Source organism: Arvicanthis niloticus, chromosome 10 (assembly GCF_011762505.2).
Source record: "Arvicanthis niloticus isolate mArvNil1 chromosome 10, mArvNil1.pat.X, whole genome shotgun sequence".
Lineage (NCBI taxonomy): Eukaryota > Metazoa > Chordata > Mammalia > Rodentia > Muridae > Arvicanthis > Arvicanthis niloticus.
The window spans coordinates 65,325,556-65,349,283 of NC_047667.1; the positions used below are offsets into that span (position 1 = coordinate 65,325,556).

General features: G+C 43.8%; 2 protein-coding genes across 6 annotated transcripts in view; one reads left to right on the top strand and one right to left on the bottom strand.

Annotated features, from left to right (window-relative positions):
* The window catches only part of Rcor3 (REST corepressor 3), a 38,774-nt gene extending 23,963 nt beyond the window's left edge, over nucleotides 1–14,811 (bottom strand). Inside the window, exons 1-7 of one of the 4 annotated variants that reach the window (XM_034512975.2) lie at nucleotides 14,485–14,811; nucleotides 14,186–14,242; nucleotides 6,951–7,028; nucleotides 4,436–4,488; nucleotides 2,701–2,862; nucleotides 1,011–1,135; nucleotides 279–357 (exon numbers count right to left, since the gene is read on the bottom strand). In XM_034512975.2, the coding sequence (XP_034368866.1) occupies nucleotides 279–357; nucleotides 1,011–1,135; nucleotides 2,701–2,862; nucleotides 4,436–4,488; nucleotides 6,951–7,028; nucleotides 14,186–14,242; nucleotides 14,485–14,644 (714 nt within the window). In that variant the 5' untranslated portion in view covers nucleotides 14,645–14,811. Of the gene's footprint in view, nucleotides 1–278; nucleotides 358–1,010; nucleotides 1,136–2,700; nucleotides 2,863–4,435; nucleotides 4,489–6,401; nucleotides 6,581–6,950; nucleotides 7,029–14,185; nucleotides 14,243–14,484 lie in introns of those variants that run through there. The other 3 variants (XM_034512977.2, XM_034512976.2, XM_034512978.2) reach the window with 3 other exon arrangements.
* Nucleotides 14,812–14,858: 47 nt separating this feature from the next.
* Nucleotides 14,859–20,236, top strand: LOC143443748 (uncharacterized). 2 transcript variants are annotated; one of them, XM_076941629.1, is made up of 2 exons: nucleotides 14,859–15,467; nucleotides 15,626–20,236. In XM_076941629.1, the coding sequence occupies exons 1-2, from the start codon at nucleotides 15,143–15,145 to the stop codon at nucleotides 15,646–15,648; spliced, it is 348 nt and encodes a 115-aa protein (XP_076797744.1). In that variant the 5' UTR covers nucleotides 14,859–15,142; the 3' UTR covers nucleotides 15,649–20,236. The 2 variants fall into 2 exon arrangements, with proteins under 2 accessions (XP_076797744.1, XP_076797746.1); XM_076941631.1 differs by having other exon boundaries at nucleotides 14,860–15,455.
* The last annotated feature ends 3,492 nt before the right edge of the window (nucleotides 20,237–23,728 follow it).

Genomic DNA, 23,728 nt, shown 5'->3' on the forward strand with positions numbered 1-23,728 from the left:
GCTGCCAACTCAACTCCAGTCCTCTAACCACCATGCCATCTCTCCAACCCCCTGTGAGACAGGGTCTCATCATATAGTCCTGGCTGGCCTGGAACTCTCTAAGTAGACCAGGCTAGACCCAAACTCCCAGAGATCTACCTGTCTCTGGAGCTCTGGGATTAAAGCGTGTTGCCACCAAACCTTGCTCTGGGCCTAGACACCCCCCCCTAACGGAAAGTGTTAAGTCGGTCTGCATGAGCTGCAACAAAACAAGCACAAAGGCTCCTCAGGATCGTCACCTCTCTTTTGGCTTCTTTCTTTGGGTCGTAGTCGCTGTCGTTCCCGTCCATGGGGTGAGCTTCTTCCACGTCATCGTCACTGAAAGAAACAAGATCAGCAGCTCTTCTTGTGGGTCTACCACATACTCCTATGAGCTGCCACTAGGTAGGACAGTTGTAATGGAGATCTCCAAAGTTCTAGGAAACATCCACCCTTTGGGGCTTACAGACTGATTTAATAAATATTTCTAGCTAAAAAGTAAGAGATTTTGTGGGGGAAAAAAAACCTTAGAAGTCCCACGTGGGAGAGGGCACTCGCTCTGTGTTGTAGCGCTGTGACTTTGCTTCTGTGCTTGGTGCAAAGACAAACGAAGCACATTGCGGGGACTTGAGCTGCTCAGATGTTACCTCAGGAAATGCAGAACCCTTGCACAGAATATACTGTTTAATATATCTGAGTGTGGAGGACTAGGGATGAAACCAGGCCTCTGTGTGTTGGTGCTAGAGCACCGAGTCACGTCTCGGTTTGTCTTTAAGTCACACTGAACAAGCAACTGAGAGAAGGAAAGCCTCAGCTCGGTGTGCACAGCTCGGTGTGCACAGCTTGGCGTGTACAGCTTGTGCACTCAGGACTTTGGACCAGTCTGTGTTCTCCACAGCAGACAGGGCTGCAGTAGCTTTCTGTCTTAGGAAAACTAGATCATCCCGTGAAAAGCCCCCAACAGTGCAACAGAGGCTAAGCGTACGACCTACCTGTCACCCTGATTGTGTCTATTGGCTAGTTTACGAGCTTGGCGATCCATCAAACTTGTCCTTGATCGAGTTTTTTTCCAAGAATAGTAATACTTTACAAGACTTGCAATTGTCTTATCTGGAAGCTTTGAAAAAAAAAAAAATCCTGTTACTGTTGGAAAGTTTAGTTCATCAACTCTGATCACCAAGTGACTAACAATATATTGTTTGATAAACGAGACATAAATGAACGTCATGTCATGGTACCCTTACAAACAACAACTAAAAAGTACTGCTAACAGTCACAGAATTCCATTACACCAAACACTGCCGAACCCATATGGCTGCTGGTTCTGGGGGAAAGAGAAAACGTCACAATGAGAATGTCCCCCATGGTCCTAGCATGGCCCTGCTAGCATTCAGCATTGTTTCCTAAGAGTAACCCAAATCTCCTCCTCTAGTTAGAGCCTTTGGTGTCTAACTGAGATCCACATACACTTCACACCAGATGTACTTCACACCATGTACTTCACACCAGAGACTCACAGTGTCATCTTTTGAGTCTGGCCTCTTTCACTGTTAAGTACTGCTCAGTACTTAACAGTGAACTTTTAAAATCACTTCAGTTTTACGTCTAGTTCTTAGTAACTAATGCAGACATATCTTAACCACTGAACAGTCTTCAGCTATTATAGTGGCCGATGATTACGTATATTGGTATGTCACACTGGCAAGTAAGGTTGTGAACTACCAACCAGAACGCTCCCTCCACTTACCAAAGTCACGTGGATGCAGAAACAATGTCTGCTTAAAATACACAGAAGTGCCAGCTGCTTGGTGTACATTATTTTAATGCAACACTGAATATTTAAGAACTTGCGATACAGACAATAGCAATATAGACATTTTTCCTTAAAAAACAAAAGCCCAAAAGAGCACCAACAACTCTCTGCAGCACCCAGACAACACTGGACAACACGGATTTAAGATGGACTTTCATGTTGCCAGTCTTTATACCAAAGATGATGTCAAAATTTCTGTGTTACTTCAGTATTGTCCAAATGATGCTTTTTAATTAGTCTAATTCCAAGTAACCAGCCCTGGATACATACACATACGAGCAACACTGTATGGTCTCAGTAGGTTGTGTGTGTATATATATATATATATATATATATATATATATATATGCGTATGCATGTGTATGTGTAAACACATATATGTACCAACAATAATTAAAGTGGTTGTGAGCTTGAAAGGGAGGTGGGGAACATGGGAGGAGTTGTTGGGGGGGGGCAATGACACAGATACAGTACTGATGCATTCTCTCAGAAAACTTAAATACTTAAAACTTAAAATGAAAAACTTAAAACATAAATGTTCATATAGAAAATAGAAGAAAGCCCTAAAATAATCAAAAAATTACAAAAATCCAAAAATAAAGTTAAATTATTCCCCCCTAAAAAACCAACCACCAAAATAATCTAATAACTATTACTCATTTGACACCAGATAAAAACCGATTCATTAATGAAATAGCACACATATGTTATGTGTGGATAACTATAGAAAATATTGTATGCAAATACACCTGTTTCAAATACTTTTAACATTAAAATTAAGTGAAAGACATTTTATGTTTAGTGAGTAGTTAGTGTTCAGTAGTGTCATAATTATTATGATAACTCACATAAGACCCAAATCACCATACCATTTGCTGGATCCTGTGGAAGCTCTTCCCATGGAAACTAAAGGCTTGCTCAAACAGGACTTTGTCTTCCACGGTCCACTCATCTGGAAAGGGTGTGAAGTTTGGGAGGTCCGCAAGGGACTTCTCAATGTTGTGTTTATGCCAGAACAACATGCCGAGTGCCTGTGAAGAGAAAGCACTACCCACATTTAGAGTTAGACACAAATCAAATTTAAAATTTTAGCCTATCACTTCAACTTACTATAAACTCAGTGTGGGGCCTTTAACAGGGCCACAGCCTATTTATTTATTTTAATTCAGGGCCTCAGGATCAGTACGGATATATATTACATCTGTGGCAGAGGTAAGAAAAAGTGGTGTGGAGTAAGCAGGTTAGTAGGCTCATGACAAGATTCCACTCAAATTTTATCAGTGTGTCAATATGTAGGGGAAACAGTCTAAAAACTCTCAAATGACTATAATAACTGAATAAAATTATCAGTTACAACACAAGAATCAGAAATACTCAGTTGGACTTAGAGAAATATCAAGCTTTGACCTTTTAGAATGTTATAGGCTAAATAATTGTAATTATTGTAATAATTGTAATTATTTAGCCTATAACATAATTCTAAGACTTAAGAGCACTTTCAGTGCAATTGTCTCAATTGTTTTATCACATATTTAATAAAACATTTGTATATTTACTTTGCTATTACTGCAATATATACATACATATAATTATTAGAAGCCATCTAAATACCTTCAATGACTTAACTGGTAAGTCATTTCTAAATAATAGGTATTAACTATTGTTTAATGCATAAACTTTCATTCTGTAAAAAAAGACAGAATTTTTAGTGGTAAGCTTAAAAATAAATTCTGTGCATAAACATGCAAATAAGCCAATATAAACTCATATTTTAAAAGATTAATGTTCTCAAAGATTAACAGGGAAGGCATGCCAGGTGTGGTGGTGCATGCCTTTAATCCTAGCACTGGGAAGGCAGAGGCAGGAGGATCTCTGTAAGGTTGAGGCCAGCCTGGTGTGCATAGTGAGCTCTAGGATAGCCAGGAATGCACTAGAGAGACCCTGCCTCAAACAAACCAACCAAAACAATGGAAGGCATACACACAGAATGGGCTTTAGGCATGGCTGTAATTCCAGCACTTGGGAGACAGAGGCAGGAGCATCACCACAAATTCTACGGCAGTCAAGGTTAAACAGCAAGACAAAAATACTCCCCAACAACCAAACAAAAACTAAAACTGCAAAGTAGGCCACCAAAAAAGGTTCAAAAAACGCCCCAAATGGTTGTTTAGCTCTATAATCAGCATGCCAGTTTCAAAAAGTTTACTTTTAGTTTACTCTGGGAAGCGAGTTCTCAGTGACTCATTTATACAGGTTTGATCTTCCCTTTCTACAGACAAGCCCACCGGTTCTACTGTAGTTCTGATCCAGGGTGAGATACTTAGCTTCAAGACTCTCTACTTTAAAGCAGGAAGTAGTGCCACATACCCACAGTCTCAGCTACTGGGATGGCTGAGGCGTAATGACGGTGGCTTGGGCAACATCAGGAGATCTGCGCTCTCTCTCTCTCTCTCTCTCTCTCTCTCGCTCTCGCTTTCTCTCTCTCTCTTTGATGGGGGTGTGTGAAAGAAGATAGACTGACACGGATCTCTGGTCTTCACATAGGTATATGCTACAGTACACACAGACACAGATACAGACAGAGACAGACATTTTTCTACATACCTGTTCAACATTGTAGCCATGTTTCTCTTTTGCAATGGCGATATACTCATCCACTGTAATGGAACAATGTTATGTCATTACTTTTAGAAACATCACATTTCTCAGATATAGGTTTTCTTCCTTCCTTTCTTCCTTCCTTCCTTTCTTTCTTTCTTTCTTTCTTTCTTTCTTTAATATGGTAAAAGAATTTACTATTCTGAGTAAAAAAAAAAAAAAAATAGCCAAAGCTATCATCCATGGACTGTTACTAAAGGAGACTTATAAACAGAATCAATGGCTCCTCACCCACTTTAAAATTTCATTTAACCTGATAACCCTATGACCATATATAAGAATAATTATTAGTAAATTAAGCAATATTGCTATAATTATTTGTGTATGTTGACAATCACGCATGCAGAAGTCGACATTGAAAACGAATTACACTGTAAAATACTGAGATAACCCTTGACTATTGATTCCGATCTTTACTTGAGATACTTGGCCGTGGAACAAGCCCTTCTCGTGTTTATAAATTCTGCAGGCTACACGGAAGAACGGCAGGCTCGGTGTGGGCTGACATTCTTTCAGCCTCTGCCTGCTTTATGGAGCTTAAGATCCTGTTTTCACTTATCTCTCACATGCAACTAAACCATCGGGAAAATTCAGACAAGCAGCTTTTATAATGATGTGCTAGCTATTTCAAGGACTCATTACCAAGTAGTCTGTTACCTTCAGGATTCACTTTTACGTGCTGTCCATAGTCACTTCTTTACCCTTTAAAAATTATTTATTGCACATATGTATATATAGATATTTCTTTAAACATATTTCTGAGAAGCAGAAATCTTAAGAATTCTGATCCTGGAATAGTTACTATCTACATGAACTTGCCTTTCTGTTCATTACTCATACTTTTAACTTTGGTGGAGTAATTTGAACTTTTGTTCCTTAGTTTCCTGCTCTAAATTCATGATAAAACAATATAGTCTCTCATGGTTAAATGAGTAACACACGGAAAATGCTCAGGAGTACAGAAAATCCAAGTATTATATTGACTTAGAATCCACTTACATATACTACAGTCCTAGAAAGATGCTGGTTAAATATAACAAACATATATTACAGACCTTTAGATAGCAAGTTAAGAAATCCCAATTGAACAGAAGTGGTCTCAGCTCTGGCTGGGCATTAGAACCATGACAGAAGCTTTAAGATGTACAGACATTGTCTATAAGATGTGGGTCAGATTAGACACCAATACTTAGAAAAGTTCCCTAAGAGACTCTAACACAACACAACCAGGGTTGATCACTGCTTCCCTCAGACCTGCTTTGGACAGCCCATGTGGACACCACTCTAATAGTGAACAGCCCCATGGACACCACCCTAATGTTGGACAGCTCACATGGACACCACCCTAACGGTGGACAGCCATATGGACACCACCCTAATGGGCATGTTACCTTTCTGCATTTTGTTTTTCACTTTGTAAAAACACACCATTGTATTTAAAATCAAAATTCCACGATGCTCTGATGCTTGTTTTATGATTGAAAACCTCTGTATATGATAATGAACAAACCTAGGAAAGGTAGATCTTTCAGGTTCTAGGTACATAGTTCTTATTGAATGCCTCCAGGGCACAGGGTCCCTAGCTTAGCAGCAGGTGAAGCTTTACCTAGTGCATTAAAGCTTTTAAGTTAGGAAGATTACTAGGTTTGCAGACACATATGACTTTCTGGTTTTTAGCTCTTAGTTGCATCGACTGGCATGGTTAGACTCTATGCACAGGATAGACAGGACATGGCTATTTTTCTCAAGACTAAGTAAATCACAACAAGACATAAGCTCCTAAGATGCTAGGAAATACCTTTAAAGAAAAACCTTATTTTATGTCTGCTAGAATGACTGTTCAGTGTAGCTGCTGTTGCTATTTAATAAATTTGATAGCTGAATGGAGGGGTGGGGGTCTTAGTGTTGTTACCTGTATGTTTCCTATATCTGATGTGCCGCAAAGGATTCAGGTCCGCTACATCACACTGAAGTCTAAAGCCACACCATGATTCAAGAAGTGCATGGTCAAGGATCCAGAAGGTCTCCGTCCAGAAATGGAGAGCACCAGATGGCCTGACGGCTGCTGAAGTCAGCTCTCTCACCTTTCCTCTTTAAAATGGGAATGAGAGGGGCTCTCTGGAGTCTGGCGGCATTTCTCTTACTGCTCCATAGACTGAGGAAAAGCCTGTGCAGATGTCTATATAGTAATTCCCTCCCCTGCTTGAGGATTTAATCACCAAAGCCAGCAGATCCTAGGTTTCTGCATTCTTCATGGGCCTGACACAAACTGAAATGATCAATTTCACTATCTTTCAAAAGGAAAAACATTCTAATACAGCGAAGGTTTCCATTAAAAAAGAAAACAAAGGTAATTCAGTTCTTAAGCGAACCTAAAAGACTAAAAGACAAATGTAAATTACATTTTGAACAAGCTGATTTCTTACTGATGTTATCATTTGATCTCAGAAAAAAAACTTACATTTGGCATCTGGGATACTGTGATAAGGAGACCACACAAGCATGCCTCCATTGTCTTTATCTGTGTACTTGGTAGCACCTGAGGAAAAATTAATTATTTTGAATAGGATAGCCTTTTACTTATATTCCAACTAAACATAAGCAAAATTTTATTAGTGTTAGTAGTACAATACCTGCAAAGAACACACAGGAAAAACAAATTTCTCAAAAGACTTATGTAAAATGAGGGAAACATTGTAGCCAACGCTCTGTTACCACTGGAAAGACTTCCTGAAGCCCGACTGACTCCTGTCGCCTGACGCCTGTCGCCTGCCTGTCGCCAGCGCCTGCCTGCCGCCTGGGGCTGCTTGCCGATCACCATTTAAAAAGGACCCTACAGGACACCTATGTCACCTGTGCTTTGCTCTATGTGTACACAGGCTGCAACTGCTAGCATCTCCCTTCATGACTTGTACTTTATCTTATCCTAAGTCTGCCAGCTTTCCTTTCAAAGGCATAAAAGTTAACACAATTTCTTGATCATACGATCTGGTCCAGTCTCGAAGAACACTGTCCTTTCCAGTGTGTTTCTCATGTTATAAGCTATAAAGTCTGTAAACTCAAGCTTTACTACTGTAAGCTCAAACGGCCTGGATGGATGAAAGCCTACACACAAGGAGACCAGGGCGACCGCACAGGTGTAGACTACAGGGGTGTAGACACCATTACACAGGAGACTTTTCTGGCTTCCACCCAACCCTTAGCTACAAGTTAGTTAAAACTAGCGACATATTAAGCATTGCTGCCAGGTTTTAAAACAGCTGACTTTCAGGAGGTAAATGTTGTTTACCACTAATAGTTAGAATTTCAAATTAGTCACATAAAATATTAGTAGAATTCTGAGACTAAACTGTGATTACTATAAGGTATTTGGAGTGGAGAATATTTTTTTTTTTTAACTACAGTTTCCACATAGAAAAGACACTTATGAGTCAATAATTTAATATTATTCATACTTCACTTTTGGAGAAGCATCAAATATTATTACTGAATGTTTAGTAAGTATTTTTAGTTGGAAGAATCATACTACACGTCAGTATCAGCAGGGTATGTGACACACTCGGGAGCAGAGGGTGTGGCAGAAAGAGCTAAAGTTTGAAGCAGGCTTGTGCAGTAAGAGTTTGGTGAAAAATCTTTCAGTCAAGCAAGTAAGCAAACAAAATCCCAAGCAAATCAAAAACAAAACATTTTCAATATTAAGACATTTAAGTTTTAGTCATGGGCCTGTCAGGTAACAAAACAAAACAGAACACCTTATAAATGCAAAAGTCAAGTTATTCCATGGAAGTGAAATGAATCCTCTCTAAGCTGGTCAGAAGCCTTTACCTTAGAAAACCAAATGTTTCAAGTGAATATTTTAGCTTCAATTACTTATCAGGGAATAGATTCTTTTTACACAATGAACTGTGACAGTAAGACTATTAAAATCTTTCTTAATAGAACATGACACAGCAAATAAAAGCTTCATTAAACCTTACAATTTAATAGTACTCCATGACAATGGCATGTAGCTTCTTGCTCCCCATTCTTTAAGGACATTCTCTCATTTAGTATATGTTGTGTACATGTATGAGTCCCAGGGATAGAACCCACGCTTGGTGGCAACCTCCTGTCTCCACTGAACCATTTCTTCAGCCCATGGACCTTATTCTTCAATCACAGAAGTCTGCTGTGTCTCATTGCATATCTCCTCTTAAACAGGCATTGGTTTTTTTTTTTTTTCTCCATTTAAAATACCAGATATAATTCTCCCCCAATTTTCAATATTGTAATTAAGAATCTAGTATGAAACAGAAACCAGTGTCAAAGTTTAGGACACTAACTGCTCCTCTAAGGTGGCATGATAAAGTTATTTATCTAAGTGGCCTTAAAACAGAATGCTCAATTAGGTATTTCATAATTTCTTTTCCTAATTATGGACCCCAACTTTAAAAATTATATATCACCCAGGCCCAAGAAATAAATGTTTACAGAAAACAGTTATTTTAGGGTACTGGGTAAGAGAATAGTTTCAGACTCCTAGTCACTGTAAGTGTGCCACCTTGAAGATATCTTGTGCCTCAGCTTCCTTCCTTCATAATAACAGAGATGATATAACTATTTCAGTGCTTTTCAAAAATGAAGTTGATAAGTTGATAATGTACACATACAGGACAATCAACAATTAAGATACAAGATGGTGGGGGCTGGAGAGATGGCTCAGTGGTTAAGAGCACTGACTGCTCTTCCAGAGGTCCTGAGTTCAAATCCCAGAAACCACATGGTGGCTCACAACCATCTGCAATGGGATCTGATGCTCTCTTCTGGTGTGTCTGAAGACAGCTACAGTGTACTCATATTCATAAAATAAATAAAATCTAAAATAAGTGTGAATGTGAAGAAACTTAAAAAAAAACGATGGTGGAATAAGGTAGGATTCAAGTACAAAGTACAAAAACAGCAATCTCTAGTTTTTAAAGACTCCCTTGAGACATTAAAAACCAGGATTTTGTGAACAAATATACTGAAAATTTAGATCCCGAGACTAAGATGCTCTAAACACATAAAAACTGTGTATAGACTAGGCCCTATATTACATTATTGATATAGCATATAGTACCTTCAAATAGGGCTGAAGGCTTTCCTCGTGACATAGAAGCATGAAAAAATTGTGTGTGGTATATACATATGTGTACACATGTGTGTGCCTGTGTGTGCATACACAAATCATGTGGTGCTCACAGATCAACATAGGGCGTCTTTGCCTACTTGTTCTACTCCTGTAGTTTTATTTTGTGAGACATGGTCTCTCCATGTAGCCCTAGGTGTCCTGGAACTACCACTATGTAGATCAGGTTGGCCTCAAACTAACAAGAGATCTACCTGCCTCTGCTGGTATCAAAGGCGTGCACCACCACACCTGATTATACCCCCACGCCACCCAGGGCCTCTCACTGAACCTAGAACTCACTGCTTCGATCAGGCTTGCTGGCCAGTAACAAATTGTTTTTACCTTCTCCCAAATTGGCATGCACCACTGTACCTAGTTTTTCTGAGGTTAGCACTTCGTCTACTGAGCTGTCTCTCCAGCCTTCTAAGTTTTAAGGGACTCAATTTTCTAATTCTTCTAAGTTTTCTTTCTCAGAATCATCTGTCGGAATACTCATCTGAGATTGAAGCTGCACTGTGGTCTCCCCAGCATCTGAGGCTTTACCTCCTATGATCAATGGGAATACTATGGTCAGAAAGGATGTGTGCGTTTAAACTGCACGCCACTCTGAGCAGCATCATGAACTCCACCCTGCCTAGGGAACTTGTGTCCCTGAGGAAGGGAACTGCAACACAGACATCCTAGTCTTATCAATAGTAAATGTCCTCTCATGTTAAACAAACAAGTTTCTCATCCTACAGAGAACATTTCCTAAAACTTTAAGATTTCCAGGGCTTCAAGCTTCTCAGTAAAGCTCTCCTCTACTGAGCAGACCACAGCTATTACAGTTTCAATCAATGATGCACTAAGTCAGGCCAGAGAATTAATACTCAGGACATTGTGCTCACTACGATATGTGTGTATCTGTGAAAAGTAGAGAGGTCAGTGCAGTACTTTGTGCGTGTGTCTGTCTCAGGGTGCTTGTGCCCCTGTGAAGGCCAGAGGAAGACGTCAGGAAAACATCCATGTCTTCCTCTATCACTTTCTCCCTTGTTGAGACAAGAGTTTCTCACTGGACTGGCTGACAGGGAGCTCCTGGATCTGCCTCTCTCCGTATCCCAAGGCTGGGGTTACAGGCGTGTGCAGTCAGGTCTGGGTTTTATGTAGATATCAGTGATTCAGACTCAGCTTCCTTGCCATCGTAGCAAGTGTTCTTATCCACTGATCTATCTCCCCAGTCCCTAGTAAAGCACTTTTAAGCATACAAATATACTATAGAAGGTTTTGTGGGCAATGTTTATAAAAAGGACTTCAAAGACAAAAAAAAAAAAAAAAAAAAAATCCATGTATTTTATAAAATGGTATCACACTAATGCTTATAAATAGATAGATATAAAATAAAGAAGATAATTTTATTTCAAAGTGTTAATATTTCAATACGCCAAAGATTACATTCATTATTACTTATTTAACTAAGCAACAAATAAAAAAAATGTCAGCTTTAAAATATATCTATTCAAATTTCTTTTATGGGTCTGCAAATCACTGCTTCACACATATTTTCACTTAACCCTGTGATGTTCTTAACAATATCTCCTTTTTTTGAACAAGAAAACAAGTACGAAGAAGTCAGGTAGTTCATCTCAGGTAACTAAATGTACCAGAAACACTTGAAGGCATGAGGTCACCAATCTAATCCTCAGGGATCAGCATGGTTAGGCAGCAAATATAAGAACTCCTAAACAACTGATTTACAAGTGAAAGATAGTAATTAGAAAACCATGAACTGATTTACAACTGAAAGATGACAATCAAAAATCAGAAAGACACCAGCATGGCCATTTAAGTAGACTGCCCCTAAAGGCCAAACTTCAAGAATTCCAACAAAACCCTCTACTTTAGCAGCTTGTTAATGGTTAGCTATTTGCCCTGGGTTTCTGAGACCTGACGTCAGTCATTCTCTATGTGTGTAATTTCTACCATCAACATTTATCATCTCTTCTAAAAACTTACTTTTTCTATATTTTCATAATAGTCTTAGAACCTAAGGAATTTTTCTTCCAAGTGCCTTATATGGAAGACTACACTAAATAATTTCCATACAAATAGTGCTTTATTAGGGATGGGGGGGGGGGCACATCTTTAACCCAAGCACTCAGGAGGCAGAGGTCAGGTTAGTCTACCTAGCGAGTTCCAGGACAGGCGAGGTTACGTAGAAAGACCTTGTCTCAAAAACAAAACAAAGAAGGAGGTAAGAGTTATGAAGGAGACAAGGAGAGCTTATTACTTCTCAATTTCTATTATTAGCTAATTTCCTTTTTCTTCTCTTATCTTTTCCCAAGTAATGCTTAAATTTTCATCTAATTATATTAACTCAACATGAAATAAAACCTTCGGAAAAAAATAGGACAACACTTAGAATAAAACAGCACCAACAGGCACAAGAAGCACAGTGTTTCCCTGAGAAAAATACCTTAGTGATTCATAGGAACGGCAAGTGCTTTAACTGTACCCTTGGACTACGCTGCTAAACAGAAGTAAGTGCATGTAAGTAATACGAGGTTTATCCTTATTCTATTGATTACAGTCAAAGTAAATAAATTGGAAATATCAATTACAGTCAAGAGTAAATAAATTAGAAATTCTAATTCAAAACCAGTAATAGTTATTGGGGTTTTGTCACCTCTCACAAATGTTCTAGGTAGCTGGAACAAGCAAAACTGATAAAAATAATTAGTTAATTTAGTTAATCCAAACAATGTCACCTAAGATCACCTAAATAGATTAATTATTTTTCCTAGTTTAAAATTGTTGCATGGATTATATTTTAAAATGGCAAATGCTTTGTCACTAAAACACATACAAGTCCCTAACCAAATGCACATAGCTAGGAGACAAACATCTACTGAGAGCTACCTAATGGGGCAAAAAGATAGGTGTGCTTATGACATAATTCGGCTGCTGAGTTCCATCTGGAAATTACTTTAACAATATTAAAAAAAAAAAAAAATCGAGTAGCAACGCGAGCTCCAAACTGTTCTTCATAATTATGAAATCTAATCTTAACTGAGTACCTGCCATATGCCTTGTCATTTAATCCTGGCAAGAATTCCATGCAATAGCTTTTTACAGCTAGGAAAGCTGAAGCTCAGAAGGCCAGTGACTTGCTCAGAAGACAAAAACAAGAGCGCTGAGAATTAAATTCAGCCTATCCTTCAGTGAACATGTCTTCTTTCCGATGTCAAACTAAGCCCTGAAGCGTATCCATAATGTGAAGGAACCCACCTACTAGCTAGCTATGTCAACAAGAAAAATAGCACTACTGGAAGCCCACCACGGCGCACACCAAGTCTTCCAACAAAACATCCCAACAGTTGTGTCGCTTTGGCTTTGAAGGTAACCCCCAAAGCTGATGAGCACCCTGGTATCACGTACTGAAGGAAACTGTCCTAATTACGCTCGTAACTGTCACCCTTCTCCCTCCAGAGAAGGGCTAATACCTATTTGGTAAATATCCTTGTCCTAATGGGGAGAAGGATGGAAGCCCCCAGCATACCTAAACTAAACAGACATGACTGTTTTCCTTGTGAAAGAAATTCCGAGTGCATAGCCACCTACAACTCAAGGGTTGGACTCTGGCAATGCTGTTAAGAATGAGCTCTAGACAAAACTGACTGCAGGAAAAGTGGGAGGGCGGTTCAGGCAGGGAAGGGCAGAGCCCACCCAGTGGTGAGTCTGGCTGGGTTAGAGCAGCTGAGCACTCCAGGCCCAGAGGCTCCAGCAAGGGCGCCTCCATATGCGGAACTCTCGCCCAATCCCCGAGCAGCCTGACATCCCGTGACAGCCAGGGAGCCTGTTTGGAGAAAAGTAGAGAGGGAGCCCGCAAGCTGCGCTGGCGGAGGGCGCTGGAACCTGGCTGTTCTGGAGAAAATGTCTCCTTGGCAGCCGCTGCCGCTGTCCTGTGGTCTGGCTTCCCCCGGCCGGGTCGGCGCGTGGGGTGGAGGGGGGCGGTGTCGGGCACGGGCGTTTCCCCGCCCAGGTCCACACTGCCCCGGCAGAAAGAAAAACCAGGATCCCGTGTGCGCGGGGGTCGCAGGGCTCGCCCTTGGCCTGGGCGGATGACAGCAGGAGGTTGCCAAGCATGGCCCTGCGGAGCCCTGGGTTCCCAGGGCGGGTCGGTGTGGCTTCTGACCTGGGGTAGGTTCAAGCACACACAGATTGCACGCCCTCTCCTGCAGCCCTCCGTTTTGCAGCCCCCACGCCCCGGGCCTCGTACCCGCGACCTCGGTACGAAGCCAGCAGCGTGCAAGTGCCGCGGGAGGGAACCATGTTCACCTTGCCATGCACACACATCTACCCCCACGCCCTGTGTCACTGCCCAGCTGAGCCTGCCAGCCTCCCTGCCGGCGATGCCCTGCCCTGCCCTGCCCGGGCCTCTCCCAGTGCTCCCCACACTCGCACCCCGTAACTCCCCCCATCCCGACGCCGGCCACCCCAGAGCTAGCCCGGGAAAAAAAAAAGAGAGAGAGAGAGAGAGACGGGGTTTTCCTGTGAGCAAATATATCTACCTGGATCGAATTCAGGGATCCGAGCTTGGTATTCAGCTCCGACTCTCATCCCAACATCTGCAAAGCAATGCCAAGATATATGGTAAAATGGTAAGAAATAAGGAGAGGAGCGGGGAAGGGCAAGGCAGAGGCTCTCCAGCCGCGGGAGCGCGGGCGAGGCCGTGGCCGGGTGGGGGCGGGGAGGCGCGGGTCGCGGGCTGCGGCGGCACCGGGAGTTCCGGCGGCCGTGGCTCGGCTCCGAGGGGAGGAGGGCGCGGGGAGGGGGCCGGGCGGGCGGGGCGGGGAGCGCGGCGAGGTACCCCCGTGCTCGTCGTCGCTGCTGCAGCCGCTCTCGGGCTCGGAGAAGTGCAGCCCGCCGTTGGCCGAGGAGCCGCCGCCGCCCGCCGGGCTCTTGGCGCCGCCGTTGGCCGATCGGCTCTTCCCCAGTAACTCGGGCCCTTTCTCCATCATGCCGGGCATGGTAGAGGAGGGGGAGAGGTGGCGTCAGGGAAGGGGGAGACGGCTGGCGGGCGGGAGCGCGGAGGAGGAGGAGGTGTTAATATGGAGCCGCCATCACCGCCCCGGTCGGGCCGTAGCGCAGTCGCCCCACACCAGCCCGCCCCGGCCCCGCCTCCCTCCCCTCCCCCGCCGCCGCCGCCCCGCGCCACCCGGCCGAGCGCCCCTCGTGGCGGCGCGCTCCTCACTGGGCGGCCGGGATCACTCCGCCCTTGGGAGGTTCCGGCCGCGGGGCGGAGAGAGCAGAGGGCCGGGACCCCGCGCGTCCCCGGCCGGCCGGTTCCGGGGCGCTCGGGGGCCGAGGGCCGAGGCGGCATGGAGGGCGGGGAGGCGGACTCAGCCCTGGCTCAGCAGTAGAAACTTGGCCTGCTGAGGTGGCGCTGCGAGGCAGGAGCTGCTCGGGTGAGGAGCGGCGGGGACGGCGGCCTCGGACGGGGGCTGCCCCGGTGACGGGGACCCGGGATGGCGGCCTCGGACAGGAGCTGCTCCCGCGAGGAGGACCGGGGCTGGCGGCCTCGGACTGGAGCTACCCCCGGTGACGGGGGCCGGGGCTGGCGGCCTCGGACGAGGGCTGCCCCGGTGACGGGGGATGCCCCGGTGAAGGAGGCCGAGGATGGCGGCCTCAGACAGGAGCTGCTCCCGCGAGGAGCGGCGGGAACGGCGGCCTCCTCAGACTGGAGCTGCTCGGGTGACGGGGACCGGGGATGGTGGCCTCGGACTGCCCCCGCGAGGAGGACTGGGGACGGCGGCCTCAGACAGGAGCTGCTCCCGCGAGGTGCGCGCAGGGGTAGGAGCTGGGTTCTCGGGTTGGAGGCAGGGCCGGTTCACTCCCGAAGGAGACCCCGGCCCTAAAGACCTGGCCAGGCAGCTCCTCTCTGCAGTGAGGTCCGAGAGGTACTAAGGGGGCAGATTTTCCACTTGGCTCTTTCTCTTTTGCTGTCTCAGAAGCGAACGGAGTGGGAAAATAAATAACGGAACTCTGGCTTCCCCGGTGAGTGCTTTCTAGGTCGACACTGCCTGGGGTCACCGGTGGCTTGGAGCAGTTCTTAAGAGGATGGAGAGAGGTGTTCTGCGGAGGTCCTGCTGCAGAGAAAGGTGAAGCCCGCTGCCTTTTGGCAGTTTGCATCCAGTTGAAGATTGTCTGGAATGCATTTCTTCACCGGATTTAAAGATATCTGCTTATGGCATGCTGTCTGGGCAAGCATATGTCTCAAGGCATAGGGCTATTTCTGTCTCAGGTCTTTCTGTCTCAGGAGGAAAAGGAGGCCTTAATGTGCAGATGCCTGTCCTGCAAAACTTTAGGGTAACAGTAAAAATACCTGGAAGGTTAAAAACTGTTCTTGGTAATTCTGTTATTGAGATATAACTCAAGAATTCAGCCAAGAAACTCTGGGATTATTAGGCAGGTGATCTGTCAAAAGGAGGGAGTACTTTGCCCAGCTTCAGAAACTGGTCCTGGTCCTGGAATTAGTTGATTTTGAATCCTTTATGTGTCCATTAATTATTGGACTACAACTCAAACTCTGCACCCCCTGCCCCTTTGAGACAGGGTTTCTACATGTACCTCTGGCTGTCCTAGAACTCACTCTTTAGACCAGGCTGGCCTTGAACTCACAGAGGTCTGGCTGCCTCTGCCTCCTGAGCGCTGGGACTAAAGGGCTATACCACACCCAGCATCTGTTCCTTTTTAAAAACACGTTGCTGAAGAATATTTCAATTCCGTGATTTTTATTTTCTGCAACGAGAAACATTATGTACAGATGAAATGAATAGCAGTTGCCTTGGACCATTAACTTTTTCATTGTGAGCCGTACATTGATATTTTGGTTTTTACATTCCAACTTCCAATGAACAGGACTCCTCTCAGCCCTGTAATGTCAGTTCCTTTGGTCCTGGAACAGAAAAGCTAGAACCCATGAAAAGAAAATTCAAGGAAACAAAACAAAACAGAGGCCTCTTAGTAGATGCACTTTTGAGCTCTGAAATCCTGCTCACTCACTTTTCTGTAGAAGGAAATCTGCATATAGATTAGGGGTCAAAACACTGTGACGTTTCAAGGGTCTTTGTGTTTATTTTGATCCGTGGAACCTTGGCAGAAAAATGGTTCTACTGGAGTATTTAGACCAAAGACTACATTCACCTTTAAGGAAGGAATTTGGGGTGAAGGTGTGTGTGTGTGTGTTTAAGGAAAACAAATTTCTGTTTGGCTTTTCAAGAAAAAAGAAAGTACTCTAAGCTGGCCCGATTGAGAAGGGTAATAGTAATGGAGCTTAGGATGGTCTCCCACCAGCTAAGGGTGTTACAGAACAGAAAGCCTCAGGTAGAAAAATCTAGAAGAATGGCTACTTCTAAGTGTTTGGAGAGGAGGAAAATCCCTGGGTGGATAAGATAGCTTTAAGCTTTAAGGGTTAATAATATCCCTTGAGATGGGTGTGTGTGTGTGGGGGGGGTTACTGGTCAGTTGAGTATTTAAATCCCCTCCCCCCATTTTAACGTTTTCTCAGAGTTACAAAGACCAAAGATAAGGCAAAGGTGGGGGATTAGCTAAGTTGTATGGTGCCTGGGCTTCTCCTTGTCAGTTCCAGAAGCAAGGACACAGGAGAGAACTTTGTTTCAAATAAGTCAGCATTTAGGAGGCCAAGGGATCAAGATCAATTATCTTTTAGAATGACTTATGTTATATCTAACAATGAGTCTTGGAAACGAGACCCAAGGACTCTGGGAAAATAATGCTACTGAGAAACAGAAGACCAACTGAATGCTTATCTAGTGACCAGATTCCCTCCCCACATAGGGATCCATGGGCTTATTCTAATCGTAAGGAAACCCAGCAGGTTGTGTATAAATTGGCTAGCGGAGTCTAGGAAAAATGAAGAGGTTAAGGACAGCCAAGACAATCTGGAGCAACAGTTTTCAACCTGTGGGCTTCACCCCTGTGGAGTCACTGAACAAACCCTTTCACAGGAATTGCCTAAAAATACATTTACATTACAACTCATAACAGTAGCAAAATTATAGTTAGGAAGTAGCAAAGAAATAATTTCATGGTTGGCTGGCACCACAACATATAAAACTGTATCAAAGGGTAGAAACATCAGGAAGGTGGAGAACCACTGAGCTTCCTGAGTCTCAATGTCTTTCCAGCATGGAAGGTTTCCACTCAGAAAATTGAGTCAGCCCCTCTACAAGAAACCAAGGAGATGGCACTATAACACCAAGAAATGGTTTCTCTGGAGACCTCAGTATGCATAAAGATTTATAATGAACTGCTTCCAACTGTGACCTTTGAGCACACATGCAGACATACCACCATTCACCCATGTCCGGTACAGGGCTCTCTCTCAGTGGTGTCTTGATTTTATTGTGTTAATTTTGATTTATCAGGAAAAAATGTTATTTTGTTTCAATCCAGGCCAAATTTGTGAATTTGTGGCTCTCAGAACTTGGGATGCGTGCCACAGCCTTCCCTCCTTTTCTCTTTTAAAAATTAAAACAAAAACAAAAACAAAACTTAAATGAAAAAAAACAAAAAAAGAAAAAAAAGAAACAAAACTAAAAAAAGGTTATTTGCCTTGCTGAGAGGCAAACCCCAGTCTCATGCACTTAAAGCTCTGATACTGGTGTCAGGAACTGGTCATAACAAGGGTGTACTTTGTCTCTGCTTAGCTCTCACTGGGGATAGCAGGCCCAAAGACTTTCACTGCCTGTTCCCTTTGGATTCCCTTGCTAGACTCTCTGACTGTCAGACTTCTGACTCAGTGGTCACGGCAGGTGACATTGCTTTGACTGTGCACCCAAAGGACAGCTCTCTAGAAGGAAATGTCTCGGACCACTCTGTCAGTGTTTGAACCTGCACTGCCAAAAGCCTTGGGGGCTAAATTGTTAGAGGCCGCACTGCCCCAAGCTGCTCCGGTTCAGGGGTTCAGCTCCGGTTCCGGGTTCAGCAAGAGAGAGAGTGAGGAAGAATGGAGACCAGACAGAGTGTGATTCAATCCCGTTTATTCTTCAGTCTCTTTTCTTCTCTCCAAGTCCCTAGTCTTGAGTTCCTAGTCCCTAGTGCCTCCAAGTTCCAAGTTACTTCTTCCAAGTGCCTAGTGCCTAATACCTAATAATCATTCTTCCGAGTTCTCTAGTCCAAGTGTCTTCTTCCTCAATGCCTAATTCCTACTCCAAGTTGTACTCCAAGTTGTACTCTCTAACCTAATTCCTAGTTCCAAGTTGTACTGAACTCTTCTGTCTGCCTCTTGCCTTTTATATGTCTCACTTCTAAGCCACACCTCTAAGTCACGTTTTTTTTAAGTCATGCCCTTAGGCCTTGTCTCTAAATCTGATCTCTAAGTCACACCCTTAAGCTCTAAATCACAGCTTTAAGTCTCACACACCCAAGGGAAGATCCTGGGTATCTAAAGCAAGATGTTATCAGAGTGTGCTCAGCTGTTGTAGGCTGATGTAATCAAATCTCTTGTCAGGGTATATGGCTCAAGATGGCTGCAAGGATGATAGCCGACTTCTGTCGGCTCCCCACAAGGAAGTACCAAAAAACTATAGTAGGTACAAAGTGAATAATATTTGATTATATCTATTTTGAAAATTAAGCTTTTAACTGTAAGTCCTCTTTAGAGCAGTCCTCATTTTATATATCAAGATACAGTAGATACAAATGTATTAAGCTGTGGGCTGGAGATATGGCTCAGCAATTAAGAGCACTGGCTGCTCTTCCAGAAGATCCAGGTTCAATTTTTAGTACCCATGTGGCAGCTCACAACCATCTGGTAACTCCAGTTCCAGAGGTTCTAACCCCCTCCCTCTTCTGGCCTCCAAAGGGACTAGACATTCGGGCAATGCACATACAAATATGCAGGCAAAGCACTCATTCACATAAAAAGATTTTTTTTAAAAAGGAGGCATTACGTTGAACTAAGTCATAGAGGGAAACTATTACTTTTTCCCCCAATATTAAATGTTATGTACTTGTTAGGATTGTTGGGGGAGATGGAGTAAACAGTTACCAGAGAAAAACAGGCCTCATTACTGTTTATAAATACAAAGAGCTTGACACTTAAATTTCAAGTAAGTAGACACTTACTGAAATGGCTTGAAGAAAGACACGGAGAACACTTAAGAGAGTTCCAGGAAATAGCTTTAAGGGCTTTAGATTTTAAAGTAAGGGTCCACTGCCACCTTCCCTCTCTCTTACCTCTCAACTTTCTGTGGAGCTGCATGTACTGGCTGTCAACTTCACACAAGCTAGAATCCTCAGAGAGGAAAGGTGCCTTGGTTGAGGAAATACCTCCATGAGCTCCAGCTGTAGGGCGTTTTCTCAATTAGTGATCAAAGAGGGAGGACTCAGCTCACTGTGTGTGGTGCCTTCTCTGGGCTGGTGTCCTGAGTTCCATAAAAAATTAAGCTGAGCAAGTCAGTAAGCAGCACTCCTCCATGGCTTCTGCATCAGCTCCTGCCTCCAGGATCCTGACCTGGCTGAGTTCCTGTCTTGACTTCCTTCAACAATGTACAGTAATATGGAAATATAAGCTGAATAAACTCTTTCTTCCCCAACTTGCTTTTTGGTCATGGTGTTTTGTTGCAACAATAAAAGCTTAAGACACTGCATTGTCTTCCATTGTGAGCATCCTTCTCAGTAACTTTCATCTTCACAAAACAAGAGGAAATGAAGAACCATGGAGCTTTGGCTAATACCTGTCAAATTGTTTGTAACTCATTACAGTTCATGTTAACAAGCTGGTGCAGACATTATAAATTGAGATTTAGAGCAGTTAACGAGCTTTCCAGAATGCATCATCTCTACCTAGCTGTTGGGTTAGGGCCAGTTGACCCGTACTGGACTCAGCTGACTGGCATGTTGGCCTTCACAGGGCTGGCCTGTGGGTGGTCAGTGATTGGATGACATACCTGGCTGGATGGTTATTCCTCAGATATCTTTCATCATATTATGGGCATCTCTAGACTAACCGGAGTCTGTTTCTTGTATCAGTATATTAATCTTCTGTTTGATATAATAACCCATTGAGCTCTCCTAGGGCTTCTGTAGCTCACAGCTCCAAGCTCTTTCATGTTCCTCCCAAAGACCTATTCCAAAGGGCCACAAATCATGTGGTTGGGTTTCTCATGGGAGTGATCTTTCTTCTCAGAACAATTTCTCAACTTAAGCAAGGGCTTGTCTTAACTCAGAGTTGGAGGATGCAGCCCACCATGGCAGGTTTATTAGTTTTCTATTGTTTTGATAAAATACTATTGCTGAAGGCAAGTTGAGTTTATGTTGGCTCCTGGCTCCACTGGCATTCCCTGCCTGAGGCCTGCAGATTCTGATACAGAACTCACAGCTCTTTCTCCAGCATCTTGTCTGCCTGGATGCCGCCATGCTTCCTGCTATGATAACGGACTAAACCTCTGAAACTGTAAGCCAGCCCCAATGAAATGTTTTTCCTCATAAGAGTTGCTGTGGTCATGGTGCCTCCTTACAACGGTAAAACCCAAACCAAGACACTTGGGAGCATTTGAAATAAACTATTTAAAATTATATTTTAAGTTAGGCCATCTTTCCAGCCTTTACTTCAAATTCTCATGTGTTAGGTTTATTGCTATGACAAAATGCCTGAGCAGATTAAGCTTTAAGAAAGAAAAGCTTTGTCTTTGCTTATAGTTGCTGGTGTTTCAGTTCCTAGGTAGTTGACTTGCTGCTTTTGGACCTGAGACAGGGCAGAACATTTCGATGAGAGTGACAGAGGAAGCTGCTCCCTTATCATGGTTATGAAGCAAAAGAGAGCAAGAAAGAGACAGGATTATCAGTATCTCCTTCAGCTGTGTGTGTCCTCTCAGTGACCTGGACTCCTCCCTCTAGATCCCACCTCTGTTGTTTTCATTTCATTTATTCATTTTACATCCCAGTCACAGCCTCCTCTCCCAGTCCCACCTTCATCACTGCCTTCCCTTCTCTGAGTACCTGGGGTACCAACCCACCCTGGAACATCCAATCCCAGAAGGATTAAGCACATCCTCTCCCATGGGGGCCCAATCAGGCAGTCCAGACAGGGGAACAGGATTCAATGACAGGGAATAGAGTCAGAGATAGCCTGGGCTCCAGCCGTTAGGGGATCAAACTGCACATGTGCTATAAATGTGTAGGGGGCCTAGGTCTAGCCAGAGCACACTCTTTGGTGATTCAGTCTCTGTGAGCCTCCATGGGCCCAGGTTAGTTGACTGTAGGTTTTCTTGTGGTGCCCCTGAACTCCCCCACCCCTTGCTCAATCCTATCCTCTACTCTTCCACATGACTCCCCAAGCTCTGTCTGATGTTTGGCTGTTGGTCTCTGCATCTGTTTTTATCCACTGCAGGATGAAGCCTGTCGGGAGACTGTAGGCATAAACTTTTTGCAACCTACTTTTAATAAGGGTTCAACCTTTCCTCTAGCCCATCACCCAACAGAGGTAAGTAGTGGAAGAGAAAAGTTATTAGGATATGGGGGAAGTGGACCTGTTCAGCAATAGTTAGGGATGAGTGTGATCTTCTTGGGCAGCAGTTCAGTCCCACAGCAAACACCAAATACAATTCAGCAGCTGCAGACCAGGCCTCTAGGCAGGCAGACACCAAGCACAAACCAGCAGCTAGAGTCCAGTCCTTTCAGCAAGGAAACACTTGGCTTGAACCAGCAGATGTAGTTCAATCCTGAAGAAACACCAGGCTCGCCCACCATTCTAAGGCAATGCTGCAGAAGCTACAAGCTGCTGCAGGACTGAGAAGTTCTTGGGAGAGTTTCTCTCAATGGCGGTGTTACCACAAGTTGAGCTCAACAACGCTATGTAAGGCGAACCAATACATGTGTGTCTTTAGCAAAGAATAGCAAGGCAGAGCAAACCAAACCAGTGCTTCATGATCATCTCCCACTGTCTGTGGGGTCATATTTATACTCCTTCATCACAGGCCCTTCCATGTGTCTGCTGTATCGAAAACATCCTTTCACCTGTGTCTGCTTCAGGAAAACCGCCTTTCACGTGTTTGCTTTAGCAAGACGTCCTTTCACCTGTGTGCCCCAGCAAACCATCATTTGACATAACTAACTTTCCAAAGAACTAGACGTTTCCACTTCAGGAGACAGTTATGCTAGGCTGTCTGCAAGCATAGCAGAGTGTCAAAGCTAGTGCTGGGGGTTAGCTGTCTCACATGAGATGGGCTCAAGTTGGGGCAGCCATGGGTTGGCTGTTCCCTCAGTCTCTGCTCTATCTTCATCTCTGCACATCTTGTAGGCAGGACAAATTTTGGGTGGAAAGTTTCATGGGTGGTTTGATGCTCCCCCCCCCCCATACCTCATTCTGAATATTTTATTCCCCTTATTTATTTTTAAAAGACACACACACACACACACACACACACACACACACACACATATGCATGTGAACCATGTATGTAGCTGAGGAGGCCAGAAGAGAACTTCAGATCCCTTGAAACTGGAGTCAGGTGTTTGTGAATTGTCATGTGGTTGCTGGGAACTGAACTCGCCCTCTTCAAGAGCAAGAAGTGCTTTTAATCACTGGGCACCTCTCCAGCTCCTGTCTTTATTTATTAATAAGCCAGGAAAGGCTTGGCTGGTCCTTACCATTTTTCTTACTTGTTTATAATCTCTCAGGTTTGAAAGACAATAAGCACACACCAAGTCCAATACATCTTAAGGCTTTAGATTCCGTTTGTCATTTACCTCACAGATTTATTCATCATAACTTTGGGATAACTGGGGGACAAAGATGAATAGCAAATAGCCAAGGACTTTAGCGGACTCACAGCCTTGCCAAAGACCTGAGTGCGATCCTGGGATGTCAGTTTAGAAGACCATTCTTTCTAGTCACTCACCCGCTTGCTTCTTCTCCCTTTACAGGTGGAATTGGAGACTAGCTACTTGGGCTGACTGTCATGAGTGGACCAAACGGCAAAAGGACTCTGTCTGTCCTGTGTGTGTGCGCCTGGCTCCAGTGCAGCTCCAGAGAATAGAACTGTGCATACTGAGTCTCACACTGGCCCCTGCATCCCTCTAAACCT

Bases quoted from the DNA above. Each gene is read 5' to 3' on its own strand.
- LOC143443748 (XM_076941629.1), top strand. From the start codon at position 15,143: ATGGCGGCCTCGGACAGGAGCTGCTCCCGCGAGGAGGACCGGGGCTGG. The intron at 15,468-15,625 runs GTAGGAGCTGGG...TTGCTGTCTCAG, and splicing joins CCCGCGAGGTGCGCGCAGGG to AAGCGAACGGAGTGGGAAAA.